Raw genomic sequence first — 19778 nt, 5'->3', positions numbered from 1 at the left:
GACAGCTCCCAAGAATATATATTAAATCCGAAAGAATTGAAATGTAGAAAAAGATATGAGATTTTGTTTGCATTAAAAAATGATGTCCAATATTCCCTAACACAATATTGGAAACGCAATCCTAAAGAAATAATACAAATTACATAAAACATCTAAAATATAACATATTTGATAAACTAATACTAAAAACTAGAAAAAAAAATTAAGATTCTAAGTTATTTTATCCATTTTTTTCTTTCATTTTTCATTTACCACATACAACAAATAATGAAAATAACTACAACAACTTCAATAAGAGGTCAGATTGGTTTTCCCCAAATAACCAATTTAAATAACGCAATCAAACTTCATTCATACTCTATCTTTCCATTTCTCTTGCAAATCAAAGAACATAACACCGCAATAATCCAGTTGTTCAGTGAATAGGTACCCCATATAAACCCTAGAAACTAAAATCGTACGATGAAAAAATTTAAATGAACCCTAGAAACTAAAATCTAAGATTTCTCATATTTAAATGAAATAAAAAAAATCACCTCTTTCAGATATGATGAAAAAAAATACAGTTGAAGAACCCTAGAAACTAAAATCTAAGATTTCTCATATTTAAATAAATAAAAAAATCACCTCCTCTTTCAAATACGATGAAAAAAAAATGCGGTTGAAGAAACCTAGAAACTAAAATCTAAGATTTCTCATATTTAAATAAATAAATAAATCACCTCTTTCAGATACGATGAAAAAAAATGCAATTGAAGAACCCTGGAAACTAAAATCTAAGATTTCTCATATTTAAATAAATAAAAAAATCACCTCTTTCAGATACGATGAAAAAAAATACGGTTGAAGAACCCTAGAAACTAAAATCTAAGATTTCTTATATTTAAATAAATAAATAAATCACCCTTTCAGATACGATGAAAAAAAATGCGATTGAAAAACCCTAGAAACTAAAATCTAAGATTTCTCATATTTAAATAAATAAATAAATAATCACTTCTTTCAGATACGATGAAAAAAAAATGCGGTTGAAGAACCCTAGAAACTAAAATCTAAGATTTCTCATATTTAAATAAATAAATAAAAATCACATTTTTCAGATATGATGAAAAAAAATGTGGTTCAAAACGTCGTCGAAGCCACAATATTCAAAATGGAGACATGCCAACAATGATGCAGAATGGAAGTCATCAACGAAGTCACCACTGGAACAATGGAACTGTACACGCCTACACAAGATTCGGTATCTTTCATAATATCATACCACCGTGAAAACATCCAGATCATGCGAAAGGGAAGCTTTGACGAGAAGCATGCGAAAGGAAAGGTTTCAAATGGAAGGCATTGGAACGACAGTCTTCTCTCTTTTTTTTCAATTCTTTTATTCTTTAAAAATTATAATTTTAGAATTTAATTGAGGATAAATTGGTCTAATAAAAATGTTAGGCCTTCAAAAGAATTATCAAATCTACCCACCCTTCTCGATAATTTTTTTCCCCAGCCTACCCTTAAGGGTAATTCTCCCATTATAAAAAGCATTTTTAGTATTTCGAAAAATATACATAGAATATGAATAGATATGAGTGTCTTTGACCGTAATTATACGAAGTGTAGATCAAATATGTGAAAAAAAAAAAAAAAAAACATATTGGATATGAGTGTGTTTTACAATAATTATAAAAAGTGTTTTTAATTTTTTCATACTTAAAAGATAAAAAATTTTAAGTATTAAAAAAATTATAAGTATTCCCTAAAATCACTATCATATGAACTAAAAGTCTCAATTTGAAAAATATACAAAAATTAGATGTAATTTTTAATCATAGTGGATAAAGTTGACAAACCACAATTTCCGATCGAATTTATATTTGGAAATAATATGATGTCAAAAGTAAATCTTTCTTAAATTAAATTTTTAAAAATACCAAAATTATACTTATTTTTAATAAAAAAAATATTTAGAAAAAGTTGTCAAACATAAATCAATTGAATGGGAAAAATAATTATTTTTAATCCTACTTTGTTATCCACTAAAAAACTTACTTTATTATCCACTAAAAAACTTAAAACACTATAACTATATCTTTACTATGTTTATATGTTTAGACGGTATTATAACTTTCATTTATAGTCAAATGAGAATGTATAATTTGTTGCCTAACTGGTGTGACCGAGTTTCTATAAATGAATATTCTAATACTTAAATTACTTATGGTTTAAGAATATTCCTTAGCCTACCCATCTTCAAAGAAGGTGCGACACATTATCTACTTATAAATGTCGTGTGGTCATTAAGAATAGTAAATCATTATTTTGGTCGGGCAATTGACTTGGATGAGTACAAAAGTAAGGTAACAATGTAATATCGGAGGCAATCAAATCAGTGATGTTACCTTCTTTAAATCTCATTTAGGATAGTTTTTTAATAAAAAATAAAAAATGTTTAAATATCAACCATAATTTTTATAAATGTCTGAATAGAAATTTTAATCATGGTCTTATACTTACTAGTGTAATTTATCCATAATTTGTCAAAGGTATGTCGTATGACACAATATCCATAATTAAACTCATCAATTTTCTAAATCAAATTAATTGTTTGAAATCAATTGAGATTATATGTAGATTCTTACAAATCAAAGTAATTAGGTTGTACCATGGATATCCCAAATAATATACTAGCTAACCTAAGTCATGCCACAAGGTATTAGGTCTTGAGGTGCATGCAAATACAATAGGATAACCCCACTATGGTGTTGATACCTCGCGTCCCTGACGATCCACGCAGTTGCCAAATGGATGGACACGCATTCTCAACCTACAAAAGTTCTTGATCCAGTCGTTATACCTGCAAAAAGGCATCCGGACAGGGTGTCCGGACGCACCCTCCGATGGTTTTGTTAGTCATGGTTAGAAAGAGAGATATAAATCAATTGGCCTTTTACTAGGTATCAGGAGATTACCTTCCTCTTCGTGTGAAGGCTTATATATAGTTCCAGGAGTATTGTTCCTCTCATTAATGGTGGGAAGATATTTTATGTTGTCATGATGACATTAGGTGGTAGCAGGGTCATTATCACCCTACGGGCGGCTGTCAGAAACCGTGGTAGGTGATGCGGCTGTCAGAGATCATAGGAAGTGATCATGTAGAATGATCGTGGGAAGTGACTTGTTGTCACTTCATCTTGTCCTCTCACTCTGCAGGTGATGGGACGTGGGTCATGGCTGGTTGTTGTGATAGCGTGTAAGACTTGCTTTACTTTAGTCAATGATCCGGACAGTCATATCCGGATAGCCCATGTTGGTTATCCGGATGTATTGTGGAGCGGATGCATTATGGAAGCCGTCCGGATGTCTATGCTTTATAAGCGTCGTTTGCTCTTCCTTGAGGCAGTCCGGATAGGAGAAGCGCGTCATGCGTATTCTTAGAGAAATCCGGGTAATGGCGATCCGGCTGATAATGCGCCACGTGTCACTATGAGATGTGTGCCACGTGTTTCTCAGAGGGAGGGGTCCCTACATATGGTACCTCTCTTTTTTATGCCTAATATTTTAAACGTAAAGTATTGGAACACTCCGTGAACGTAAGAATTATATTAATTATCAAATATGTTAAAATTTTGTTTTTTTTTTATTTATACTCATACGTGTGTGATGAAGTCGATTCTTAAGTGTTATTATATTTCGTGGGCATAGGAATAGTATCAATTACCAACTATGTTAAAATTTCATTTTTCTTTATTTATGTTTGTATGTGTATGATGAGATTAACAAATAATACCATTATGATTTACGTGTTTTTTTTTCTTTTGTTTTTGCTCTTCCTATGTCCAAAAAAATATGAAATAGAAGGTTGATGATGAGATTTGAGTGAAGATAATTCTGTATTTATAATGGGATTGGGATGATTTTCTTGTATAGAAAGAAAAACCAAATGATATGTGTGCCTATGTTCTCGACTTATAGTACTGTTGATCAGATGGTTCCCTTTTGCTTCCTACTCTTGTGGTTGCTTTGACCCTATTCAGAGGAAGTCATTATCAATTCCTGAAAACTTTGGACTTTCTTGTATTACCACCCAATAATTCTTAAGAACATTAACCTAAGTTTTTCTTGGTCACCAAGAATTGAAGACTTCTCATTTTTTTATCAATTATTTGCCATGTCCCGCATTTCTAGGAAGAAGTTTCTGATATTTATTAGTATGTGGGCATGTGCTGTGAGGTTGCAATGACCAGCAAGCACAAAGACTGATTATATCTATATAAAATTATTGGAAACAATTTTAATTAAAATAAAAAAACATGCACCATGCTTCTTAAATCTGAGAATTAAAAAAGACCTTAATTTTCTAGGTGACAAATTCCCTAATGTTGGCTTTGATTTTGGAATGCAAATTCTCTAGAAGTGTTTGGAATGCTAGGATAAAAGTGAAAATATTGAAGGTATCTTGTGTAAGAAAAGGATAAGATTCTTGTAAAAGTTGGCTTTGATTTTCATAATAATGAATTTTTTAAGTATCTTAAGTGACATTACATATCATTTTGTATTAACTTAAGAACATTTTTTTTATGATGAATATAAGATATTTAAGATCATACGAAAAAAGGGATTATGATATTGGATCAAATTTGAATAATATTCATCAAAGCAAGATTATTAGTTTTTTAATCTGCCCCTCCATATATTCTTCATTAGATCAATCAATAGGCACCTAGATTACCCTCCGCTCACCTCATATTTTTGGTGTTTAAATTGCTTCTCCATCTAACTAATTGAAAATAAGTTATTAAAAAAATGGGATGAAGTTCAGCTCTTTATAGTAAGTTAGAATTATTTTTTAAAATGGTTTTCTATTTTAAAAAATAAATAAAAAATAATTTTTCAAATTAAAACATAGGTAGAATAAATTTTGGACTAAAAATAGTTTTGAGAATTTATTTTGAAAATAAAGTAGTATTTTATTACAAATTTGAGGGATTTTCCTTTTGTTCTTCGTCATTTTTATTGAATTCGAAGATATAATTGAAAATATTATGTTATGCACAAGAATTTGGATAAGGATTAACATGAAACAAGAAATCTTACCAAGTCACAAATCAAACAATTGGATTACACTTGAATTATATTCATCAGGATTTTACTAATTAAAATCAAAGGACCCATGATCTTACATGATATGCTTCAATCAAACTACAAATCAATCATCAAACTATATGTACATGAGTGGTGTTCCTCCTTCACCATCACCACCCCATAAGCAACTGCCCCATGGTGTGTGGTCTCTGAACTGACTGATCAAGAAGCCCCATTAATTAACTGATCCACATAACATCATTGAGCTGAAGAAATTAACCATTGATACCTTCTGCAAATTCAACTCCCCTTTCCTCAGAATTCTATTACTAGTACTACTACAAGCGAGAGAGATAGGAGTTCAATGGAAAGTAAGAAAGAACTATTGGAGCTCCTGAAGATTTTGATTTGCTCATCTTGTCTTTCCCCATAGAAGGCACCTTTGAGCCTGACCCACCAGCATCATCAGACACCCGAGATGACGATGATGATGGTAGAAAACAGCTTATGATGGCTGAGAACACCATTGTTGATCAATCACCCTTCTCCTTCTTCTGCTTTCAGAAATTAAACAAAGTGGTTTGAGAGGCCAAGAGCTGAAGTGTGAGTTTGTATTAATGAGCTTTGAATGAAAACGATTCTACATATTTATAGTGGAAGTTTAATTTGAAATGGAAGTTGGGCTAATTTTCTTGCATAGCAAGGAAAGCCAGATGGTATGTGCCCATCTTCCCAGCTTGTGATATTGATTAGATGGTAAATTCCTTCCTGTTTCCTACACTAGTGGCTGCTTTTGACTTTAGACTGAGGAAGCCATTTTCAATATTCCTTCATGACTTTTTGACTTGTGTGGCGCCTGATAATTCTAGGAGTATTCCCCAAGTTTTGCTTGGTCTTCAAGCAGTGAATAATGTCATCCTCCATCATCGTGTCTTAAAAATGATAAGAGCTATAATTTTGTATCATATAAAGAGTTTTTGTTTGATACGTCTACACCAAGAAATTAATTCAAAGTGAATGACATTACAAATTGGTGCATGGGTAAACGTAACAAGGCTTAAACTCATTGATCTTTATGACCATTGGGCAGTTCACACAAGGAGGTAACCAAAGCAAAGGCATGCAGTAGGGTAAAATACCATAAATCTTATTCAAAAGACGGATGAAATTATTGAATTATACTCACCAAGATATATAAGAACATTAAGCTCATTTGCAAAGGCAACTATCAATACCATGGCTTCATTGCCGTTAATTATAGATCAGTCCATACCATGATTGAACCAACTACATTTCAAATTTCAGCATGCTATAAGCAAGAAAGATTTGAGTTGACCGGGAAGGAAGAGACCACAATGGGAGCTCTAGATGACTTTGATTTGCTCTTAGGCTTCTCTGGAGATTTTCTTGCTTCATTGCTTGAAAAACAAGACATCAAATACCTGAAAATGGTTGATAAGAATCCCATTAGAAAGGGAGATGTGATTGCTAATTAGTAGCTATAATAACTTTAGATGGGGCTTAAGTTAACTTAAAAAGTTCAATTTATAGGGAAAAAAGTCTCTGATAACTAGTTAATTAGCTAGCTTATTCTACAATCTAACCACAATCTTGCAAGGTAAGATTGCCTAATGTCACATCTTGACCCACCACCATCATCGGACACCCGAGGCAGTGACGATGATGATGACAGACAACAACTTAGAATGGCTGAGAACACCATTGTTGAATCATCCTTAATTCTCCTTAATTTTTCTTTTCAGAAGTTAAGGGAAGTGAGTGTTTGAGAAGCCAAGAGCTAGCTAGCTGAAGTGTGAGTAGTGATGACATTTGAATGAAGATGATGCTGTGTGATACTGTGAAGTTGGACTAATTTTCTTGTATAGCAAGGAAATTCAAATGTTGTGTCCCCATCTCCCCAGCTTAGATGGTTAATTAATTCCTTCCTGTTTCCCACACTGGTGTATGTAGTTTGAGGAAGTCATTTTCAATTCCTCCAAAACTTTTGACTTCTAGTCTGACCACCTGATGATTCTAGGGGTATTCACCAAGTTTTGCTTGGTCTCCAAGAACTTAATAGTACTTTTCATCCTTAATAGAGTCAACCCATGTTTAACTCTTGTGAGTCAGTTGGCTTCGAGTTTCTCGACTACTTTCCATTTTTAAGAAATTATTTCTGTTTTTTATTTTTTGAGAAATCATTTCATTGCTTACTTGATCAACCTTTATTAGTCTATTTTGAACTCATTAACCCTATTTCACTAAGAGTTAATTCTATTCACATCCCTAAGGTTTACTATAAATACATTAAATCATCATTAGTTTCAAATTATATCGACTAGCACGTATATAAATGTATTTCATATATAAAATTTATTTTTTAGAGAATTATTAATCACACCTTCTTAAAATCTCTCTAAAAATAAACTTTATAAACAAAATAAATTTATAAAGGTACTAAATGGATGTTTGGTAAACCAACTTAATAACTTAAAATGATTTAATAACTTAATTTAAGTCATTAAGTAAATTAAATTTATTTGATAAAATAACTTAATGGTATGACTTAAAGTCAAAAACAACTTTAAGTAATAAATAAAAATAATTAATTTATTCTAAAGTTTAAATCTTCATTTTATCATTTTACCTTCATTTGTATTAATTACCTCCATGATCTACTTTGTTACTTCATGAGTATTACTTAAACTCTTTTGCCTTAATTTTAATTTATGATAATAAATATATCAATTTGATGATTTAAAATATATTTTAAGTTAATTTTATTAAACAACTTTAATATTTAAAGTAAAAATTAAATAATAAGTTTTAAATTAATAATTTAAGTATAATTTAACTTAATATCAACTTAAGTCATTAAGTAATAAATATAAATTTTTACCAAAACACCCCTTAAGTGACGAAATTTAAAACTCATAATAGTTATGCATCTTTACACCCAATCTTAGGAGGTCTCAGTAAAATCAACTCTCCAATTAAATAAGACTAACTAATCAATCTTGATTAGTGCGATTTTCAAAAATCATTTTATGATGCTAATGGTATGTTCTTGAGAAAATGAGTTCCTGATTCAAAGACTTCAACACATATCTACTAGTACTACATGTCTTTTAACAACATAATTAATTATGATTTTATATTAAATTAAAAATATTTATCTATTATAGAACAAAAAATCAAAATGATCAATGACATTTGATAAAGGGCAATTATATAAAAATATATATATAATAAATTTTGATAATACTATTAAACTCATTTACTGAGGCAAATGTCAAATACTAAATATTATTCTTCATTGGATTAATGAGGCAGGGCTAGCTAACTCCACTTCTCACAAGGGGGCATCAAACCCCCTAAAAAATGTCAAGGTTGGGTCATTGGGCTAAAATCCATATCTTTTATGATTGCCAAAACTTACATATTTCTTAAAAGTTAGCCCCTAAATTGAAATCCTGATTCCATTGCTGATCGAACCAACTAGATTTCAATTTTTTGGAGGGGTATATTATTCTTCACTAGATCAATCAGGATAGAGCTAGCAAACTCCACTTCTCACAAGGGAATCGAACCCTACACAAGTTTCTATCCCCCTAAAAAATGTCAAGGTTATTTTGCTTTGCAGTCTAACCACCACCAGATTGCAGACTGTCAGAGATTTAGGCTAGGTATGTGTGCCCAATTTGTAGGACAAAACTATTTTAGAAAAATATCATTGTTTTACCTTATCAAATTTGTATTCTAAACCGTTATAAGTATATAATGAATTTTAAAACCATAAAATAGACCATTGGCTACAAATTTGACATAAATGTGATATCCTATATCATGGAGATTTTGGTGACTCGAAGATGAAGGGCATATCAGGAATTTCACCACCTCTGGGTGGGCAAATTTTAGCTTAAAACCTATAAAAAGAGCACCGACGGATGCCATTGTTATCAAGCAGTGATATTGTCTAGATTTCCCAAAGTACCCCTGAGAAAAAGCGAATATGCCGCTGAAAATGGTGGACGCCACTGTGTCGACGTTCGAGGGCGTGCTGGAGAAGTTCAGATCGGAAGCGCCGAAGAACAAGGCCAATCTCATCCTCTTCTTGGCCGATAAAGACCCTTCCACTTCTCTCAGCTGGTGCCCTGGTATTGTTTTTTTTTTTTTTTCTGTTTATGCAGTAATTATAGGTGCTAATGATTTACCCATGCTGGAATTTTTGTTAATTTTCTTCTTCTTCTTTTTTGTTTTTTTTTTTTTTTTTTTTTTTTTTGGTGATGGGCATTTTTGTTTTGTGTTCCCTAATGGGTATTTGTTGTTTGGGTTTTAGTCCTTTTTTTAGGTGATCATTTTTCATAAAAATCAGAAATTTATCCATGCTTGCATTTTTGTTAGTTTTCATTTTTCTGTAATGGGTATTTTTTATTTTGTTTGTTCTTTGATGGGTTCTTTTTGTTTGGATTTTATTCAATGTTTTCCAGTTTTTCAGTTGAAAATTTTATGAATGTTAGAAATTTACCCATGATTAGATTTTATAAATTTTCTGTGTTCTTTAACTGATGTTTATTTTTTAGTTTTTTTTTTTTTCATTTGGAACATTTTTCTTTTTAAACATTAATAATCTACCCATGATCAAACTTTTAAAATTTCTATGGGTGTTTTTTTTCTGGATTTTAGTCTTTTCTAGAGAATGTTACAAATTGAATTTTAATAATTTTTTATTAATTCAATTTTAAAGGGTTTTTTTTTATTTTAGTCCATATTTGATTCATTTTTTAGCTGATACCCCATATTTTTCAGATGTATGTCAAGTTGAATGTGTATTTATTTTTGTATTTATAAAGACTAACTTAGATTGAATTTTTATTAGCCCTTTACTATGTTTATTTTGGATTGTGGTAATAAGATTTGATCAATTAGTAGTTGATGAAATTTCTCATAGGAGTTTTAACATTTTTCAATACTTTCTTAGCAATGTCTTTTGCTAATGTATAGTGTAGTTGAATCATGAATGGAGTATTGTTGTTTGTACTTTAGTGGTTGGATAGGTTAGTGTATATGGTTTGCTTTGAAGTTCTGCTGCTGCAGAATGCATTTTGTATTGTTGAATGGATGTTAACAGGATTGAATAGATGGAACAGTGAATAGCAAGTAGTCTTTCATGTGATTGACTATTATGCATTGGGAAGAATGTCTTGTATTTGGATGTTGTATGGTTGCAATACTTGGCTCATTTTCATATTTTTGGTAAAGAAACTTTGTGGTGGAAAGCATCTTGTATTGTTCAATGCCTGTTAAAGAGTCTGGAATAAGATTGAATACTAATGACAAGGTGGCCTTTCATGTAATCGACTGTTATGAATTGGGAAAAATGCTGTATTCCTATGTTGTGCGCTTCAAATACTTGTATTATTTTCGTATTTTTGTCTAAGAAATTTTGAGGTGGAAAGCATTTTGTATTGTTCAATGGGTGTTAAAGAGTATGGAATAGATGGAATAGTAATGACCAAGTAGCCTTTCATGTAATAAACTGTTATGCATTGGGAAGAATGTCGTATTCCTATGTTGTGTGTTTGAAATACTTGTGTTATTTTTGTATTTTTGGTAAAGAAATTTTGAGATGGGATGCATTTTATCTTTGTAATTTTTTCTCATGGGTGAAATTGTTTATAGAGGGAAGTTCTATGTCTTTATTCAATTTTGTAGATTGGTTGGGATCTAGCTAAGATGGGGAGAGTTGTCTTTTGTGCCTTCTCCCTTTTGGGTTGTGCCATTGGCACCCGTTGTATACAACCTATGTACTTCGGTGCACCTTTTTTGGCACTTTTTATAAATTTCTTTCCATCTTCCTATCAAAAAAAAATTATATTGTTCAATGGGTGTTAAGGGTATCAAATAGATGGAACAGTGAGGGCTAAGTAGCTATGTATTGGGAAGAATGTCATATTCTTATGTCATGTGCTTGAAATGTATTATTATTTTCATATTTTTGGTAGCACATTTTGAGGTGGAAAGCATTTTGTTCTATTGAATGGATGTTAAGAGTATCAAATAGATGAAACAGCAAGTAGTTAGTAGTCTTTCATGTAATTGACTACTATGCATTGGGAAGAATGTCGTATTATATGTTGTGTGCTTGAAATACTTGTATTATTTTTGTATTTATGGTAAAGAAACATCAAGGTGGAAAGCATTTTGTATTGCTTTCAATGGGTGTTTAGAGTGTATCAAATAGATGGAATATCAAGTTCTTAGTAGCCTTTCTTGTGATTGACTCATGCATTTTGAAGAATGTCATATTCGTATCTTGTGTTTGGTATTCCTGAATGGGTTGTTCTTATTTTTGTACTTTGCTTAATAAATTTTAGTTTACAGGTTAATATCCATGATTTACATGAGTCCTATGCAACTATTGACTAATGGGGCATTTCTGTATTGTTCAATTGTGGCTAGAGTACATTTCTTTTGGTTGACTCTTATGCATTGGGAAGAATACTATCTTGTTCACGTATTGCATACTTGAAATACTTGATGGGGCATTCTTATTTTCTCATTTTGGTGAAGAAAATTTATTCATTTTGAGGTGGAAAGATTCATATGTATGGTGTACTTTCAAGTTTTATTGATACATTGAGCATTGTGTAGTGTTTTATATCTGATTTTTACAATGAAAATACATGAAACCCAGGTCTAGCTGCATTTTGCTTCCAAATTCTACATTTATTAGTTGCAATCTGTTCCATCTTATGGCTTCAAGAACTTTGGAAGCTTTGTTTGTGCTGTTTTTGTTAAAATAGTTTTTTGTTTTTCAAAATAGAAAACAGTTAAAAGTTTTGTAACTTAGAGAACACCTGTTTGACAAGCTTTCATGAAAAATAAGTTTAGAATACTGTTTTTTATACTTGAGTTTCCCAACAGAATTTTGCTCAAAGCATTCGAAATCTGTTTTCAAGAACTCCTTTCTGAGAATTGTTTTCTAAAACATAATTAAACATGATTTTTGCTTCACATGGAAAGAAGTTCTTGGTGTTAACCCTGCCTAATCACATGGTTGGATAACCTCTGCAATATGCTATTTCACCGGCTTTGGCTTCTTCCCTCTCAGACTGTGTGAGAGCTGAACCTGTGATCTACAAAAAGCTTGAAGAATCTTCAGATGATATCGCCCTTCTGAGAGCTTATGTTGGAGACAGACCCACATGGAGGGACCGCAAGCACCCATGGAGAGTCGACTCAAGGTTCAAGCTCACTGGCGTTCCAACACTAGTCTACTGGGAGAACGATGGAGTCAAAGGTCGGCTTGAAGACCATGAAGCCCACCTTGAGCACAAGATTGATGCTCTTGTTTCCGGAAAATGAGTTCTTTGCCATTGAGCACCCATATGCAGTTCAGTAGAAGCTAATCTGCCCAGATAGAGGCTATATTAATAAATGTCCCATCTTTCATGAATTGTTTGTGGGTGTTTCTACATCTTTCATCAAAATCCAAGTATCGATGAGACTTGAAATATGTTATATAACTTGTGATATGATGAAATGATGAAACCCAAATGGGGATTTGGAGATAACAAAATAAGCATATTGCCAAGATTTATTCTCTGTTCACAGATTTCTAATATCACGCACAAAGAATCTACCTTGATATAGTGAAAGAGAGAACATTCATCATGTGAATGATTGGATTTACTACCAAAAGAAAGGGGACTGAGCCCATTTTCATTATTTAAAGGCTACAAGTTCTAACAAAGGATTTACAAATTACAACTACTGTCTGCAAGCAAAGCTATTGATCACAATAACTAAGCCAAGTAACATGTGAACTATGCATCTTATGTACGGTTACAAAATTTATTCTACTGTTGCTGCTGTTGTAAGGACCCATCTGCATTTCATAAAGCAGAAAAATATGTTTAGTATTAATACAAAACAGAATGAATTTCTAATTGTTTTTAGTATACATGTGTGCATATAGGGAGGGAGGGAGGGAGGGGAGAGAGAGAGAGAGAGGTGAGGGCGAGAGGGAGGAAGAAGGAAATTGAGGGGGAGGGGGAGGGAAAATATTAGATTTGGCCACATATACCAGTAGAAAACAAATAAGTGCCTGTTGGATTCTTACCTATATACATCAAAATTGATGACCAAGCATGTTAAATAACACCAAATATATAACTTCAAAATCGAGCCTTGGAGAGTTTGGGAGTCATTTTCAAAGTAATATCACCATAAGGTTCTTCTTGTTGTACATCAACCAGTCCATAATTCTTCAAGACCTGCAATTACCCATGAACAACCTCTATCAGCCGAAAAAACATCCCTTACACAACTTTCACAGCATCCTAACATGAAGATTTCAGAATGAAGCAAACTCTAGCATACAGAGCCAGGATTCAAAAGTTCATTGGATGACTGGATGATTTTTATTCAACTGGCAAGACAATATAGGCTTACCATGCACATCATTTATCCAAAGTAGATAATGTACTGCATAAGAAACTCACCAGTGTCTCAAAGAACATCCTTGCAGCTATCTTTCTTGTTTTGCCTTCTAAGATCTTGTTCAAACTGAGCTCCATAGATGGGTCTTCTGATATTGGATTTATAGGAGAGTGATTTTGTAAATATTGAGCCACAGCCCTGCATGAACACAACATACAACACATAACTGTTCAGTAAAGGCATTACAATACCATTAACAGAGGAATATTTTGCAAGCACAAAATAGAAGTGCTACCTGGTTCTTATAGACAATGTGCTGACATCTTGAGTTCCTGGGGATCCTCCTATAAGAACATATATGTTATCCATAAATAACTATCAAAAATATGGAGATCGATATAATGTAAGAGTCTATTATTATCATCACATTCTCCTTAAGAAATCATACAGACCACATATCAGAAATTAAACAGATTTTTCAGCTTACCAGTTGGTGTCATGTCATCTGCTTCAAGAAAATTTAGCTCCTGCAATAATACAAGTCACTAGTTAGAAGAAAAGGCACTTAGATTGTCAGTTCCCTGGTGATCATTGAGTATGATACTGTGCCTCAAGACTAATCATCTGAGGTGGTGAGGCATGTACCTGATTTTTAATTCCTAAAGAGTTTCAGCCTCAGCTCGAGGCTGTGACCGAGGAACATGCCTCACCCACCAAAGCAACAATAGGAATAAGGATACACAAGCAAGATAGTTCTCAACAAGAAAACTTTGGAAAGGTTGGATAATCACACAGAAAGACTTACTTCAGCAGAATTCACTAGCTCAGGAATATCTGAAAGACCAGTGTTCTCTACACCTAATTGATCCTCCATGAATGTCGCTGGTGTTTCCAGATCAGAGCCAAAAGTACCAGCAGACATTGAAAAGTCTGGTGTAGGCAAAGATCTAGTTCCAAAATCTGTTCCCACCATAGGATCTAATTCTGAACCTTTATCACCAGTTGATATGGGAGTGAAGTCGCCTCTGATGGATGAAGAAGGAAATCTAGTAGGAGAATAAATTAATCTGGTTGGAGAAGGCATGATTTCAGGTAAAATATTGCTGCCAGCATTGCCTTCATGATCACGAAGACGTTCAATTTCAATATCAAGGTCAGGCATGGGTGCAGGGGATTGTACCCCAGGCTCTGGAATAGCCTCCTCAGGCATGGCATCAGGAGACGGTGCAACCTCAGGCCCTGGAAAAGCTTCTTCAGGCATGGGAGCAGGAGATCGTGCAACTGAAGGCTCTGGAAAAGCCTTTTCAGGCATGGGAGCAGGAGATTGTGCAACCAAAGGCTCTGGAAAAGCTTGCTCTGTGATAGCTAAATGGGGTTTCAATGAGATGACGTCTTCCCTGAAAGTATTATGAAGATCTTCACACATCCCTGCATATCACACATTTTATGATCAGCTGACTAACCCCCAAGAGCATCTTAGCACAGGGAAAAACCTACTCACCAGTTACTGAAGGCTCAAAAAAGACATTCTCCTTTCTTGACTTGATATTGATTTTCCAAATATCCAAAGCAGAGCAAGGGAGTCTCTTCTTCTTCCGCAGCAGGCCACTGGAATCTTCAAGTGCCTTCTTCATAAGCCTGTAACATACATATCATGATATCAGTAACTTCTTAACAGAAGAACAGGAACTCACTGTAAATCTTGAGACCATCCATACTTGTTAGGCAACACAAGGGACACATCAAATAACTGCTTCCTCTTCCTTGATTTTGCTTTTGGCTTCTCAACAGGTGGAGTAGATCCAATTGCCAGTGCGGGTGACACATGCCCTGAAACATGAGAAAGCAAATTCAAACAAGGCAAAATGGAGTTGGCCCCTGAAGGCGCATGCTCCATTCCATATAGCCAGAGATGAAATAAGGCACCCACCAAATGAAATGTGGGAATCAAAAATCTCAGGAGCCTCCGGTGAAACAGCAGAAGCTGGTGGTTCTGAACGTTGTTGAAATGGAAGAGACTGCTCTCCAGAATATAAGATATCTGGCATGTTTGGAGAAAGGATTTCTTTCTCATTCAACATCTGGTCTAGAGATCTGTCTAGCTCAGTTGTATCATTTCCATGTTCTGGCCACACTGGAAGCCTTTCCGATTGTAAATCATGAACAGCATCACGCATAACTTCCATTTCTGGAACCTCTTGGGGTACAGTTTCTTCATTAAACATTTCATTCAATTGTTCCATCTGATGACTAGGACCAGGATCTTGAAAGCCCGCATTACCACCCACTGGAAGGTTTTCTGAGTGTAAATCATGGATAGCATCACGCATGACTTCTATTTCTGGTAGATCATGGGGGAGATTATCTTCATTAAGCCTCTCATTTGATTGTCCCATTATGTCACTTAGACCAGGATCCTGAAAATCTGCCCTACCTTCCACTGGAGTCGGATGGACAACACTGTAATTACAAAATAAGATGAAAATTAATTTCTTAAAACATAAAAGTACCAAAGAGCTTTCAGTTGCAACAATACACATACTCTTCATCCATTGGTCTGACCCCTGAATCGGGAATTTCTTCATGATTTGATAAATCTGTCATCACATCCTAAGTGGAAAAAAAAAAAAATTAAGTTACACAATATTGCAATGGCAATACTTCAAATGTGACAACTCCAAGAATCAACCATCAAACAACACAATGATAGAGCATTTTGGTTCAAAAGAGAAGGGAATAAAATATTAACCTCATCAAAAGTGATAGCAATATAAGGATCCCTCCCAATTGGAATTTGATCTGTATAAAATAAAATAAAAAAGAAAGTTCAGACAATTATCATGAGAAAAGATGGTGTGCAAAAGAAATGAAATAGTTTGAATTCTAACAGTAAACCAATATTACAACCTGTCAGTGTTATCTCCTCCTGGGCCCTGAGATGCATGTCTAGAGCCCTGGAAATCAAAATTCACATATTATTTACAGATTTAAAAATGGAAGAATATAAAATGAAAAGATAGACTGGGTCTCCAAAATTTTACCCTTCAACATAAAAGTCAGCATCCAAATCTAAGGCATCAAGTTCAAATGTATCTGGCAAAGTGATAGAGTGAAATGGTGCATGCGATGCATCTTCTGGCAGATTAACTTCTATAGAAGAAAACGCCTTCCTTATCCCAATCAGGACAATATTGCAATCTTGGTATAAATAATCAACTTTCTTTGAATATATCCGCACAACACCCAACAGAAGATGGCCTGACATTCTGAGTGCAATGGGGACTTCTGGAAACATGATACGCTCTAGATGTATTGAGAGAGAGAGAAAAAAGATTGTTAACACAAGGATGAGAAATGCATTCAGAGAAAAAAAAGACTATTAACAACGTAATAAAAAACATCTGTTGCTTTCAACATGGAATTTCCTAAGAGATAAGCACAGGAAACAAGAGTGAGAACAAAGACCAACGGATTATGTTGAGTTAAAAAGTGAGAAGAGTAGGATGTGAAACAGAAACTGTACTCCTGCTCCTCCAGTTAACTCAAAAAGCATCAAGCAGGGATTTCAACATAATGTCTCCAACACAAGTACTTTTCTTTTTGTAAGATCTCCAACACAAGTACATCTCAATCAATAACCAACCAATTCACCTAAATTATTGACCTGCTAGCTAGGAATACACTGTCAAGGTATGATTGTACATGCCATGTCAAATAAATTACCCAACTGTGTTTAGCATTCTTCTGTCTGAGCACATTCATCACCAAATATGAGACCACTGAAAAAAAAATGGTATCCGTCAAAGCAACTAATGATAGAACTTTAAAATTGCGCTGCTTCATGAAATCCTAAGACCAAACACATCCCATAAGCTGTGACAATAGTTTCAGCTTTTTTTATAGAACCCATCGTGATGATGGAATTGTAACTTCCAGTGGTCCATAGACAACCAAAAGACCCTACAAGATTTCCATACAGTATTTCTCTATATCTTTCAAACATCAGGATCATCTAAAAGGCTAATGGATGTAATTAAAGAGTATCAACCAATTAAAACAACTGATTTTATCACTCAACCTGATTTAGATTTCATGCCAAGCACAGAAAATTACCACAGAGCAACCAGTTTTTTTTTCCCATAATCTCTCATGATTTTACACCATTACTCCATTCAACAATTTAAAAAACCAAGTAAATAAACACAAAATGATTACTTTTCCACCCTTATAAGCACTAAGATTCATCCATAGAAACAACCATTTATATTCAAATCTTAAAGAAACCAAAAGATGATCCATTTAGGATTTGTATGTCTTGCAACCACAGACAGAACTCCATGAAATCCTTATGTTGCAAAAATAATGCCTTCCATCCAATAATCCCCAGGTCACCAGTTTTGAATTTTAAAATCCAATTTCATACCTCTAATACAAATGATAAAAACAATAATAACAATAATAAATTAAACCAATCCATAAACCATAACAAGAATTCACAGCCCCATCCACCATTTCCGATCAAATCCATTTGGTATATATATATAAATAGAGAAACAATACAAGAACTTTGTAGTGTATTAATCATCAAATAAAAGAATTGGTGAGACTGAATAAAATTAAAGTAAAAAGAAGAAGAAGAAGAAGAAGAAGTTTCTATATGTCATTAAATCGATTTATCCCAAAACCAAAGACGCTAACCCGTTTCTGTTTCAAAAAGCTTGATGGGCTATCTTCCCAACGAACCTTCAATCCAGAGCATATCATACAATTGAGAATGATCTTTGAATTGAACTCATAATTAACCCAAAATTTCAAATCAATACCAGAAATGGCTTGGTTGTTTATAAACTAAACCTAAAATTAATCAATCAATTATGGGGAAAATGGGAAAAACATGTCTAAACACGTCAGATTTAACAATAAAATAAAAAGAAAACGACAAACTATTCATCTAATCAGCTGGTAGCTTAAAGAAAAAATATATATTTTTTCACATTAAATTCCAAAAACTACATTTTAAAAAAGAAATGAAAATGAAAATTCGACTTAGCTAATTGGCATATACTTGAGAAACAAAAAGGGTTTCTTCCAATTGAAAAAAAAGTTTCGAACTTTCAACATTCAATTCAAGAAACATCAATATACTGTTCGATTCTTCCGGCATCCACCCACACACAAAACAAGGAAAATGAAGAATACGAACCAACGGTGGAAGGTATATCAGTGGCAGTGTAGTGAGACTTCTTGAGCTTGTGCTGCAGATGCGCGGCGCACCACACCGTCCCCAATGGCCCTTTCCGAGCCAAAAACGTATGCGAATAGAACATCTTCCTTGTCCTCTTCTTCTTCCAGAAATCTACGAATCTTCAGAGAGAAAACGTGCAGAGAGAAGGAAGAATTTAGATATGGAGATTTCTAGAGTAATGTCGTACAGAACTTGAAAACTTCTAGAGAGAGTGTGTGTGAATCACAGTAAGGGTTAGGGTTTATGAACTCGAAGCGGTTCTGTGAAAATGGCGCGGGAAACGAGTAGTGGCGCCAATGGGGAAATAACGTTTGTGTTTTTGTTGCCAAAATAGCATTCGATTTTCTCAAATTTACAAAAGTGGCATCGACTTTTGTTGACACGTGGCAATTACCCATCAACACTTTTGACAGTTGATTTTTTTTTCCTTTTTTTTAAGGGATAACCGATTAAAAGGGACAAATATCTCTCAATATTGCAGAACTAACTCCTCACTTATTTAAGTCTCAAAAATGACCCAATTCGGACAAAAATACCCCCTCAGCTATCTTTTCAGCCCATTTTCCCTCCAACTCCAATTTTCCCTTGTGTTGTGTCTCTTCCTTACCCTGCAAATCCATTTGTTCCATCTGTTAACCTGCGAGAAACAAATCACGAAGGATTTTTCCATTTATTGCAAGAGAACAAAAAGGCAACACAACACAAAGTAAAAATAGAAAGTAAGTTTCACTATTTCATTCTTTGATTTTAGTTTTTCGAATTGTACATATGAATCTTCATCCATGAAATGAGAAAAAACCCTAAGTGTCTTATTTTGGTTCATTTTTTTTTTTCAATCAAACCCTATTTTTCATCTTTCTGATATTGTGTGTTGATTCAATTCATGAAAATGGAGGAAGAAAAAAATTCGGTGATGAAAAATACGAAACAGAAGAGGTATAAAATTTTAGGAAAAAAGAGAAGTGAAAGAAAGCCAGGTTTTGAAACCTCGTCATCGTCATCAAAAAATGAG

At 33.6% G+C, this 19778-nt stretch overlaps 2 protein-coding genes across 2 annotated transcripts; one reads left to right on the top strand and one right to left on the bottom strand.

The window, feature by feature from the left end:
* Nucleotides 1–8698: 8698 nt before the first annotated feature.
* LOC100247612 (thioredoxin-like protein Clot) lies at nucleotides 8699–12673 on the top strand. The gene is made up of 2 exons (XM_002265799.4): nucleotides 8699–9233; nucleotides 12191–12673. Exons 1-2 carry the CDS (start codon nucleotides 9089–9091, stop codon nucleotides 12442–12444), a joined length of 399 nt encoding a protein of 132 aa, XP_002265835.1. The 5' UTR covers nucleotides 8699–9088; the 3' UTR covers nucleotides 12445–12673.
* A 56-nt stretch (nucleotides 12674–12729) lies between these two features.
* On the bottom strand, nucleotides 12730–19165 carry LOC100256351 (sister chromatid cohesion 1 protein 3). Its single transcript, XM_010661019.3, has 14 exons — nucleotides 18725–19165; nucleotides 16563–16824; nucleotides 16429–16475; nucleotides 16271–16320; nucleotides 16064–16131; nucleotides 15452–15981; nucleotides 15240–15351; nucleotides 15023–15159; nucleotides 14327–14949; nucleotides 14009–14048; nucleotides 13817–13865; nucleotides 13584–13719; nucleotides 13202–13355; nucleotides 12730–12967 (listed from the first exon to the last, which is right to left on the bottom strand). The coding sequence occupies exons 1-13, from the start codon at nucleotides 18846–18848 to the stop codon at nucleotides 13257–13259; spliced, it is 2277 nt and encodes a 758-aa protein (XP_010659321.1). The 5' UTR covers nucleotides 18849–19165; the 3' UTR covers nucleotides 12730–12967; nucleotides 13202–13256.
* Between the last annotated feature and the right edge of the window lie 613 nt (nucleotides 19166–19778).

This window comes from Vitis vinifera, chromosome 13 (genome assembly GCF_030704535.1).
Source record: "Vitis vinifera cultivar Pinot Noir 40024 chromosome 13, ASM3070453v1".
Lineage (NCBI taxonomy): Eukaryota > Viridiplantae > Streptophyta > Magnoliopsida > Vitales > Vitaceae > Vitis > Vitis vinifera.
Note: the sequence above shows the minus strand (reverse complement) of the source record. Positions and strands in the feature narration are given on the sequence as shown.

Excerpts from the sequence above, each read along its gene's own strand:
- LOC100256351 (XM_010661019.3), bottom strand. The coding sequence starts at position 18,848 with ATGTTCTATTCGCATACGTTTTTGGCTCGGAAAGGGCCATTGGGGACG. Across the intron at positions 13,866-14,008 it reads AGATGACATGACACCAACTG|GAGGATCCCCAGGAACTCAA; the intron begins GTAAGCTGAAAA and ends ATGTTCTTATAG. Across the intron at positions 13,356-13,583 it reads GGATGTTCTTTGAGACACTG|GTCTTGAAGAATTATGGACT; the intron begins GTGAGTTTCTTA and ends GGGTAATTGCAG.
- LOC100247612 (XM_002265799.4), top strand. The coding sequence starts at position 9,089 with ATGCCGCTGAAAATGGTGGACGCCACTGTGTCGACGTTCGAGGGCGTG. Across the intron at positions 9,234-12,190 it reads TTCTCTCAGCTGGTGCCCTG|ACTGTGTGAGAGCTGAACCT; the intron begins GTATTGTTTTTT and ends CTTCCCTCTCAG.